Raw genomic sequence first — 11,982 nt, 5'->3', positions numbered from 1 at the left:
GTACAAAGGATTGATTTCTCACCGTAATCTGGGCCGCAATGGCGGCTGCCGCATTTACGTGCATGTGATGCTTTCAATGTTTTGAATTTCAGTGACTGGACAAGTGCAGCTTAAAGCCTCAACCATTAAAGAGTTTAAGGTATATGTACTACTTAGCACTTACCGCATACTTTCAAAATTTCCGCCTTGTAAATGGCAATCCTTCCTTTACTAATACCCGCCGATACATCTACCGTACTGCCTTCTTTAAGTTCGACGTTCTCACCAACAACTTTTTTTTCATTAACGGCACTTGCGCTATTTTCGCTCACCGATTGTGAAGATTCAGTCGATTTGCCTGATGATGAAGCACCGAATGACAGCCTCCCACGAAAATCATTTTCAGCCCAAGAAGAAGCATGCATGTCTATTCTTTCATTAATTGCAAGACACTGCATCACGACAGAGGCTGCAAAAGATATCATTGATTTGTTGAAATTGCTCTGCCCAGCAAACGAGCTATTGCAATCTTTAACTTACTCAAATATGCAGGAAGTGTGTGGAAATTGTACTGTTTTCACCTATGACATTTGTGAAAATTGTCTCGGTCTGTTTCCATCAAACGTGGAGGATCAAGTGGTCTGTTCAACGCGAGGCTGCAATGGGTATGTACATATCAGCACTTAGTGGGCATGCATAATTTGGAATGCATCTGCTCAATAAATTACTATAGTGGTGCGTCATTAACCATTATTCATGCAGGAGTCTTTAACTGTACCCAAATTCACAATTAGCCAATCAGAAGCCTATTGTTGACTGCACTGGTATCCTATAAAGCTACAAACTTTGCTATACATGTACATGAACAAATTGTGCATGTACAATAATTTGATTTAGTCAGTAAACTACCAAATAATTAAAAAAAACCCAAGCAATTATAAATACGATTCATAACTTGCAAATTGAATACTTTGAATAAATTATGTATCAAAGTAGACTAGATAGATAGATATATCACAAATTTAAAAAAAAAATTGGAAGACTTATGATTCACAACTTAGTAAATAAGCAATTATTCAGGCGAGAAGTGAGCAACATGGAAAAGAAATAATCACAGACATTATTGATGGGAAATATTATACAAGATTGTGTGGACCTGGACAGTTCCTGAGTGATATATCTGTTGCAGTTAAATTTTACTTTCAGGTCAAATTTTTTTAACCTAGGTTATAATTTTTTTAACCTAAATTATAGGTTAAATTTTTTTTAACCTAGGTTATAATTTTTTGAACCTAAATTATAGGTTAAATTTTTTTTAACCTAAATTTTGGGGTTAAAATTTTTTTAACCTAGGGTATATAATTTCTCTGGGTTTAGTGATTAGGGTTAAGCACTAATTTCAAATGGTTAGCTTTCAGGGTTAGGTTTGGGACACAACATACCAGTGATGTTCTATGGAATAGTCATATATGAACGGTGACAGTTGTCAAAGGGGAATCAGCCATTTTAATTCTCAGAGTTTGCTGTAGATTAATAAAACATATATTCTACTATTCATTTGTATTTGTGTTTATTCTTGTTTTCATACATAATTGCAAAAGTGCATGCAAATATTATTGATAAATATTTATGTGTATCTGTTTTAAATACATCGGGAAATTACTGATTAATTGCCATTTTGTAAGGACGCAAAAATGTAATATGTTTGGAGTAATCCAACGCTATTCCTGTGTTTTGACTCTTGTGAAGTCGGCTCGGAGAAATTTGGGTGTCTATAACTCCAAATTCAGTAACCACTTGGGCATAACCATTCGCAGGCTCTATTGATATTATTTTTCCTAGCAATGTATTGGGGTGCAAGGGTGTCTTATCGACCTTATCAATTTTTATTTTTACATAATCATTGACATGAAATTTGGCTACTTTAGGTCTGGATTGCTTCATTTTTTTGTTGTACTGTTCTTGCCTTTCTTTGATTTTTTTGCGTTTTTTGGAGCGAGAACTTTTAGTTTCTTTTGCTTGTTGCTGTTCGTTAGTTTGAATGTCATCTGTGCTGTTTTCATCTGTCAATGTTGGAGTTTGCTGGACATTCATTTCTAATGTTTCATCCTCACTGTCAAGCCTTTGTTGCTCATTGTTTGTCTCTTCTTCTTGTTCCCCTTTGTCAGTATCTGTTTCTTGTACACTTGCCCGCATTTCTTCTCTCCATGGCTTGATACCTAACACTAGTTCATATGGTGTTTGGGCAACAGCACGGTGCACTGTAATGTTTTTCTTGTAGGCTGCTTCTCCTAACACTGTACACCAGTTGTTGTAACTTTCTTTCTTCTCTGTAAGAATATTTCGAATGTTTTCCTTTATTGTTCTATTATTTCTCTCGACTAGTCCTTGGGTAGTAGGTGTGCGTGGAGCTCCATGCACTTGTTTTATGTTATTGCTCTGACAGAAGCTGGACATCTTTTGATTTTTAAATTCTTTTCCGTTGTCGGAATGCAACTTTTTAGGAAAACCCCACTGCCAAAATAGCTGGTTTAAACAACTTATAACTTGTTCTGTTTGCTTGGAAATTAATGGAAAAAGCCACGAGAATTTTGTGTGATGGTCCGTGATGTGTAAAATCCATTTATGTCCCTCGCTGCATGAACATGATAACCTTCTCATATCTATCAAGTCGATTTCCACGTGTGAAAGAAATTTATTTGCGATGATGGGGTGTACCACTGGTTTCTTCAGATGGTCTGCAACGGATTTTTGTTGTTCGTGAATGGAGGGGAGGGGAGGGCAGGGCAAATTTCTTGCTTTTTTTTTTTGTGTGTACTATTCATTTTAGACCCCCCCAAAAAACCAGGCCCCTATTTTTTAAACTACACCCCATAAATAAAAGAAGCCCTTTTTAGACAGTTGATAAATAACCTAGGTAAAAAAAAATTACCTAGTTTAAATATTATGAACTAGGTGGAAAATTTTAACCTGGGTTTAAAAAAAAAATTTGACCTGAAAAAAATTCCAAACTACAACATATCCAACATAAGTTTCATCTTCAACACAGATGGTGCCCCTTTATATTCCTCCTCAAGTGTATCCCTTTGGCCTGTGTCTTTAGCTATCAATGAACTTCCATCTCCAGACAGGTAGAAAAAAATTATTGAAATCTATCATTTCCTGAAAACGTAAATATTTAATCTACCATTTATATCCTAAGTTACCTAAAACTATATTTGAGTGGAGCCTCATCAAAAGACAATTCTTTTTTATCGTATGAACCGAGAAGAAATGTTTCTTTTTACTTATTTAACTTTTTTACACCGTAGGTTTTCAAAGACAAATATGATGCTATGGGGTATTTGGCAGGGAAAGGGAAAACCCCCATTCAATGCATTCTTTGAGCCATTTGCCACTCAAATAAACAAACTGTACAAGGAAGGTGGGTGTTTGAGACATGCCTTCAAACAGTATTTAAAGCATGCTATGGCAATCTAAGTGTTAATTCAAGTGCTCTTATTGTTATAGTTTAATCTACATGGTATTGTTGTAATTTAAACTGGACTCATTAGCTACCTAAGCCAGGAGCCTAACAAGCTCCAGGTCATCGAGTGTGAATAAAATATGTTAATGTTATGTAAATAATTGTCTCAATTTTGCAGGTACTGCTCAATAGTGATAAAAGTCCATTACAGTACATTAATTCACGTATTCACCTAGGGTACATTTTTCACTTTCCATTTTAGGAGTAACCATTGAGTTGCCACAAGAACCTTCAACAGTAAATGTCAAAGCTGCTGTACTGCTTGGCTCAACTGATTTACAAGGGAAGGCATACCTTTTATATATGACTCAACGTAATGGTGAGGGTGGTTGTCTGACATGTGAGGAAAGTGGATTTGTAGCTGCCCAAGGAAAGGGGCATACCAGATGTTACCCATACAGGTCTGCAACTGAGAGGGCTCCCAACAGGACTATGACAACATTTCTGGAAAATGCTATTAAAGCAAATCAGAGCCAAAAAAAGGTGACTAATTTTATTTTGGAATCTTGTATGGATAGAGCATATTATGTTTTAGCCATTCATGAAAATTTACTTAAACCATGATTTTTACCACAAAAAAAAAAATTGTTTATCTCATTCAACCTTTGGTACCAAAGAAAAACAAGAGTACCATGGGGAATGATCTTATTTGCATACTAGCAAGCTGTTTCTGTTTATAAGTCTGTTTTTATCTTATTATGACAAGCATATTTTACAAGTATTCTAGCATGCACTTTACTCTTGCTTTGCATATAATTGTGAACATTAGATGTACATATTATGAGTACTTTTAAAAAATAAATGTGATGTTAAGTTTAAATTTACGAAAAATTTAAATGTTGTTTATGGCAGCCATTCACCTAGCTTTGAGTACAATTTGTTACATGTAGGTTGCAGGATTGTTTGATGTCTCCTGCTTGGCCCTAATGCCCTGGTTTGACATTGTTCTTGGGATGGTTCCTGACTACATGCATGGATGTTTGTTGGGTGTAACAAAGACTCTTCTGTACAAATGGTTCTCTTCAACCAACCATAAGAAGGAATTTTTTATTGGTGGCCAGGTATGATTTGATTAGGGAATAAAAAGAATTATTTGTTGGATATTTATACTAGAAATTCAATGCTTTTGCTTTTAAATGTTGCTTTTTTTTTCAACATCCCACAATTGATTTCAGTTTACAGTCAAATTTTAGTCAGAGGAAATGTCAAGACTTTATTTTAAGATACAAATTTTTTGCTCTTGTTTTGCATATAATTGTGAATGTTGGATGTACATGTACATATTGTGAGTACTTTTAAAAAATGGCCGTTTTTATGCTAGAGACGTTAAAGTCGTCTGAGACGTTAAAGTCGTCTGAGACGTTAAAGTTGTCTCAAGACAACTTTAACGTGTAGTATAAAAACGAGAAATAAGACAGACACATTTAACGTCTGACGACTTTCATGTCTTGTTTTAAGTGCGTCGTTGAGACGCACTTAACAGACGACTTTAAATGCTTTGAGTACAATTTGGTACGTGTAAGTTGCAGGATTGTTTGATGTCACCTGCCTTTGAATGTTTTTTTTTTAATATCCTAGAAGTGATTTCCATTCACAGTCAATATTTTGTCAAGGGAAATGTCAAGACTTTTTTTAAGATACATAATCTTTTATGCACTTGTCGATAAAAAAGATTAACAAACGCATACTTCAAATTCGACCCCTCAGATGTATTAGCCTGACTTCCGAGAGACCTGGAGAAACATTTCAAGAACTTTAAAGGTAAGGCTGCAATTACAATTGTAGAAGTCATAAAGCCACAGTATTAACGTTTATACCCTGCAATAGGAAATACAGCCAATTGTAATACAGAAAGCCGTTGTATATTCGACAGTATTTAACACCCAACCTTCCCATTGTGTGATGAGCGTACTGTGTGTTGCATTGATTGTGTTGGCCACATTTTTTTTCTATGGCATGGTATAAACTAGTTCAAAATGCAATTCTATCTTGTGGACCTATACCATGGAATATCTCACTTGCCACTTGTATTTTCTTGGTATACACACTTGTATATACACTTGTGTGCATACATAACTGAGAAAATTCAACTGACTCATGGTATTTCCATGGTGTACAACTTGAAAACGTTGCATTATTAACTGGTATTTATGTGGTGCCTTTCACAGAAAATGTATGACTTGTCTTTTGTTTTTCTAGCCTCCGAGTTGCAGTCGTGGCTTCTTTATTATGCTTTGCCATGTTTGGTTGGTTATCTGCCGGATAAATACCTCCAACATTTTGCCCGCTTCTCAGAAGCAATATATATACTTCTTGGTAGTGAAATCACTCCAAGCCAGTTGAAGCGAGCAAGAGATCTGCTAGACAGATTCTACAAGGACTTTCAGGCTCTCTATGGTATGAAGTGCATTTCAGTTCCATCTTCCTTATTATGATAGGCTTCATGTACACGTATATCTCAGCTAACAAATGCTAAAGTGCAAAGCATGTGCCCATAATTCCTATGAAATTTCATGATTTAAATCAGAGGTAATTGAGATTATGTCCAAGGCCACTACATGTACTCCCCTGTACAAGTGAACATCGTTACATGTCCCTGATATTGTTCAGTAATGTTTTAAGTTAACTTTATCTGACTAATCTTGTGGTTGTCATAAATAATGCTCACAATGAACTATATAGTTTACTTGTGCGATGACCAGGTGCCACAACTCAAATTCACAGTTGTACTTCTTTTTAAATTTGTTGATTAAAAAGATTTCTTTTCCATCGGCCTCATGAGTCTTGTCAAAGCTGTAGTAAAGGTTGCATAGAACTATTTGGTCATTTGAAGAACTTGTAAATGTCATAGTGTGTATTTTTGTGTGTACACTGTTCATAGTCAATAAATATGATTTCCTTAAGATGAGATGCACGCAGTCGCTCAAGATGAAAGCTAAATCAAAGGGACAAATGTCAGACCGGTTTCTGAAGGCATGTGAAAAATCTAAAACAACTGCAAAACATGTTGCTCTGTTCCTTAGAAGTCCTTAATTAATATAAATGTAATCATCATTTGTAGGAAATGGAAGTTGTGGTCTGCAAAACATGTTGCTCTGTTCCTTAGAAGTCCTTAATTAATATAAATGTCATCATCATTTGTAGGAAAGGGAAGTTGTGGTCTCAACGTGCACAACGCAGGTGCCCACCTGGTTGACTATGTTGAAGGCTGGGGGCCACTTTGGGCTTGGTCCACCTTTGGCTTCGAAGATATGAATGGGACGCTCATGGATTTTTGCCACGGGACTGGAAATGTTTGTAGACAGGTAAAAAATGCCATTCATATTCTTTAGTTAAACAATAGCCAGTATGTGCCATATAAATACAACTTACATTTCAAATATTCACTTTGCTTCTAAATCAAATAGTCAATTATGTTATGTGCTTGCCTTACTTAACGGTACTGTGATGGTATAAGCAATTTAAAATTCACTTTGGCATGGACTCACCTGCTTACCTCAAGGTTGTACATTTACTTTTTGCGTGCCTGAAAATACTTCTTTTTTCTCCTTTAATTATGACCTTGTCAGATTAAGCTTAATAGGTCCATCTTTTGACATTTTTTGTTTTAATAATAAAAATTTTTACCACAGAGTGACATACAATGAAAAATTACACAGTAAAGGAGAGACTTTTTTTTCTAAATTATTGACTGACACTATGTTGTTTATAATCTCAGCTGATTTGGATGTTGCATGCCCAGAGCCGTCTTATGAGTGATGTTGAGCTAATCACAGCTGGAGCAACCAAGGAGTTTATAACAAGCATGCTGATCACAAAAGGGGGTATATCAACCATGATTGGGTTTTAATTGTATTGCTCTCTAGTTTTTAACAAGCAATTAGAAATAATCATATGATATTTTACTTGCAGAAGCATTTAATAATGGTCTCTTTGCTGAATTAAAGTCTCTACATAAGCCATTGTAACTTAGCAGTTTGGTTCTTAACTTCCATTTCTGCAACAATGAAGGGACTTGAGTATTGTTTGTCTTCCCAGCTGGATGGGAAGCTAGTCCATCACAGGCTACTTCCAAACTTATGACAGGTTTCCATGACAATTTGAAAGTATAGAAATATGCTAATTGGTGAAAAGAGGCAATGTGAAATCATGTCTTGTCAAATAACTCATTTGAGAGGGGCTCAGAATGCTAAACAGTCAGGCCTCTGAAATATATTCCTGGTGACTGCTTCACAGCAAGGTAGATAATGGCTTAATCTACATCTGAACTCTTCATGGGTATTATGACATGATTAATTTATTAATTAACTTGTTTACAGGTTGAAGAACCTTAAAGATGCTAAGGATTGTCAGGTTGCTGGAGGAGCAAAAAAGCTGGCAGGGCTTCCAGTACATTTGGTGAATGAAGTCCTTTGCAAGTGAGGACCTGACAACTTCAAAGTCTTGAGAATTGTGAGGAATGGGCAGGTTTTTGTCAGTCGGGAATACACTCGGATGATCAAGAGAAATGCCTCTGTGGTCTTGCTGTCAAAAATTATGGGATAGTGGGAGACATAAATTTCTTTATTTGGAACAAGGTGTCAGGAAGAATACTTGTGATATATAAAGTAATAGAGCCCAGCCTGGACAACCCATTCTTTTTTGATGATGCTGGTTGTCACATTCTACGAATGAAGTCTCAAAGGTACTCCATTAACCTCAATACTTATTTACCATAGTCACTCAAGTACTAATAGCAATAAATAAGTTTACTTCTGTTAACAATAAACAAATATTTCAGTTGAAGACCTAACTCTAAAAAAAGTCTCTAAAACTATACGAGCTTGCACATAATTATATAAACTGTGAAACAAATTATTACCAACCAACATCCAGAAAGAGGATACTGGTAAATTTAGTCTATTCAAGTGTTTGTTGAAAACTCAATATTTTGGGCTTGCTTTTACTCCATCATGAATTATTTTAAATTGTAATTTCAACTTTTTATTCAAATGGGATTTTAAATATTACTGTTGAAATGTTGTATTTTTATGTTTTATTTTCATTCTTATGTACATGTAATATGCTTTTGATCATAATGCTTTATGAAATTAGTGCACTATTCACTGTATTAAAAAATCTTTTGTGTATTTATATGGTATTTATTATTCATGATCAAGGGTTCTCTAATGGCATGTATAATAATTTTATGATCTTCTAGCAATGAAACTGAACTTCAACTGGCAGAAGTTGCTGAAATTAAAGAAAAGGTGTTCTATTTGGAAGGGAACTCTGACCAACCATGCCTCGTACGCCTGCCAAATTTCAATGGAGTGTGTGGCTAAAGCAATTGGAGACATTGCAAGCATAAAAAATATTAGGATGGAGTACAATGTATTCTAAATAGTAAAATCCCAGCACAACAAAGGGTGTATTTACACTTGAAATGTTGAAGTTGTTAAAATAAACACAATTTAATTTTGTTATAGCTTATACTACATGTATACCCCACAACTTTTGATGTCAAAATATTGCACTAACAGTTAATGCCTAAATGTGTTATCAACCTTGCCATCTTCTTCTTCTTTGAATCTCTAAAAAATGTACAAAAAATCAAGTGTTCACAGTTGAAGTGTCCTCACTATAACATCATAGTTCTTGAATTACATTGGTTATACTTTTAGTTCTTTTGGTATTGGTTTGTTTGTGGGATTGCTGGGCTATGTTGGGGTAATATACTTAGTAAATTTACATTAAGACTTTAGTAGTGTACCAGGCCGTTCTATTAAGTTTCTCAGGCAATTTCTCTCTGTCAGTAACAAAATTCTGATTCTCATAGATTCCCAAGAATTCCAAGTCCTGTCTTCAAGCTCATAAGCCTTCAGATTGAGCATTCTCAGAAATTCTCAGAAATTCCCAACAATTCCTAGAAATTCTAAGTAGCATTTTTATAATTCCCAGATATTCCAAATAATTCCAAGGTTGTGCATTTGCTCTAATTTGCATCTCTTGGAAATCTAATCTTTGGAATTCTTAGGAATTCCTAGGAGTTCGCAAGGGAAGAATAAACAAGCCACGAGCTCCGCTTTTAGGCTTGCCTAAATTTATATATTACATTGCTCAGTCTAATGCCAATAAATTTTACACTGTCTAATGCCAGATGATTAAAGATTTGATTGTCAAATGGGGGTACATTAGGGGTCAGTGGGGTAACCTTAAAGTATTGTCACATGACAGTAAGTTATGGCTCAATTTTTGTTTTCTCATTCTCCTATATTCAAAGTTATAAAAAGGGAAGATATGTGTAATGATTTCTTCAGGGCATCCTTGAGTTATTCTCCATAAATATACATGGATATATATCTAATTTAAGGCAAAAGCGGTCGGAAATATGGCTTACCAACTATAGTTTTAAATTCTGTTGCTGCTGCACTGCATTCTTCATTCGCATCAATCTGAAGTGAACTGAAGTTGTTGAAGACAGGACGGGGAAAAATCCAAAGGAAGCAAGAAACTAATCCCTTGTCAACGTTATTTTTATCCACGATAAGGGGAAAGGCTGTGGTGGGTTGAGTCATGCCACACAAGGTTAGACAAGTCCTTGGCATGTTGATGTTGGCATTTCCTGAAACTGAAAGGTCATTGACAGTAATAAACAACGATGATGAAATGCAGTGTCTTGTTTTTGGTATGTTATCAGCAGTATTGTAATATATGGTGCACAGAGTAACAATAATCTTCAATGAAGGAGCAATACTTCATCTGCTACTAGAAGTTCATAACTTTGAAGCGTTTAACTCGGGTTCAGAGGTGAGGTTCAACTGCTTCAACTTGTCTCCTGGATGATTGTTAGGTGCCATGACATTCACTAACGTGACAGATGATCTGGCATGCAATATTGAATGAAATAATGTATAGAACATGTTCAAGAAGACTGATACACGATGACATACATATTTCATGCCTTGCATTTAGTTATAATCGTATCTTTTTACATTTTATAGCCATGCCCTAGAAAAGACCTATTTAGAAATCGGAATAGAAATAAAGTTCATGTATGTATCTAGGGTTATGTGTGAGGTCTTGTATAAGTCCTGCGCTCTGCAGCACATTCATTGGCGGTCCTTCACAACAATTTGAGAACATGTAGGGTCAACAGACTAGTGGTTCACTCAATAAACTTTCAATTCTAGTGTGACTTTTTTTGCCTAATCGAGTTGTTGCATTTTAACACATTTTTACTATTACTAATTCTGAAATTCGCGCTTTTATGGTTGTTGTACTTATAGCTATCCATTTCAATAAAGCGTCCACTGTCTCGGCTTGTTTATACAAACAGAATCCGCCTTACTACTTCAACGCAGAGCAGTGTATCTGACTATTATGCCATCTTCAGTGTCAAAAATGCAATCAACCAGTGTAAGCAGACACCCTCTATACGCGGATAGCAGCAACAGTCCCATCTCCCTCAATTTGCTGTTAAATAGGTCCGTAGTTTACGGATACATTTACGTTGAAAAGGGATGTGCACATCTTCTACTCGATTGAATTTTAAAAGACTTCATGTTTTTTGTCCACTTTTAAATGGATTGGTCATTTAACGACTTTGCGGTCTCAAAAGTACCCTGGGTGCCAGAGGTTTTTCTTTTCTTTGGGGAAAGTGTCGTCGTAAGCAAGAGAAAAGACTTAAAAAAACTGCTAGCACCCTGTGTTGTCTCAAGGACCAACACGTTTTTGGAGACACTTCAAATGGAGAATTTGCTATGGAATTGACAAAGGGAAAATTGACAACTCACCTTTGGCAAACAAACCAGAGGAATCTCACTAGGTAGCACTCTACTAAAATAGAGACTAGGCAAAATACTGACGATGTGTCACAATAAATCTTTCCACATTTTCTGGTGTCCAACAACTTGTTTCAATACTGGCTAGTAAAATACATTTAAATAGAACATCTTACATTAAATTCGAAAAATGATCCTTACAACGTGATAAGGTATAATAATAATAATAATAAAATTTATTTATACCGCGCAAATTCAACTATACAGTTTTCAAATGCGCCTTACAATAAAAAAAAAAAACAAAACAATATATAACACTATATAGTCAAAAATTACACGAATGAATAATTATCTAGTCTATAAATTACAATACTATATCAGAAAAAGCTTTTTTAAAAAGATGAGTCTTCAAATTACGTTTAAAAACTCTAAAATCAGAAGTGCATCTAAGATCTAATGGAAGATTATTCCACAGTTTTGGTGCGGCGGCCACAAAGGCTCGATCGCCAAGAGTAGGGAGAGTCCTGAAATCTGGATTTGAAAGCAGATATTTGTTATTTGATCTGAGGCTGTAGGAAGAATTAGGTATAAAATTTACGAGAGATGATAAATAATTAGGAGCTGTACCATGGATTGCTTTGTGAGTGATTATAATAATCTTATAATCTATTCTAAACGTTACAGGTAGCCAGTGTAATTTGTATAGTATAGGTG

General features: G+C 35.3%; 1 protein-coding gene and 1 pseudogene across 1 annotated transcript in view; one reads left to right on the top strand and one right to left on the bottom strand.

Moving 5' to 3' along the window:
- The window catches only part of LOC138053709 (transcription initiation factor TFIID subunit 12-like), a 5,275-nt gene extending 4,871 nt beyond the window's left edge, over nucleotides 1–404 (bottom strand). The window contains exon 1 of the mRNA XM_068900287.1: nucleotides 164–404. Within this exon, the coding sequence (XP_068756388.1) occupies nucleotides 164–404 (241 nt within the window). The remainder of the gene's footprint in view (nucleotides 1–163) is intronic.
- Nucleotides 405–525: 121 nt separating this feature from the next.
- LOC138053708 (uncharacterized) lies at nucleotides 526–8,829 on the top strand (annotated as a pseudogene).
- Nucleotides 8,830–11,982: the final 3,153 nt, after the last annotated feature.

This window comes from Montipora capricornis, chromosome 6 (genome assembly GCF_036669925.1).
Source record: "Montipora capricornis isolate CH-2021 chromosome 6, ASM3666992v2, whole genome shotgun sequence".
Classification (NCBI taxonomy): domain Eukaryota; kingdom Metazoa; phylum Cnidaria; class Anthozoa; order Scleractinia; family Acroporidae; genus Montipora; species Montipora capricornis.
Note: the sequence above shows the minus strand (reverse complement) of the source record. Positions and strands in the feature narration are given on the sequence as shown.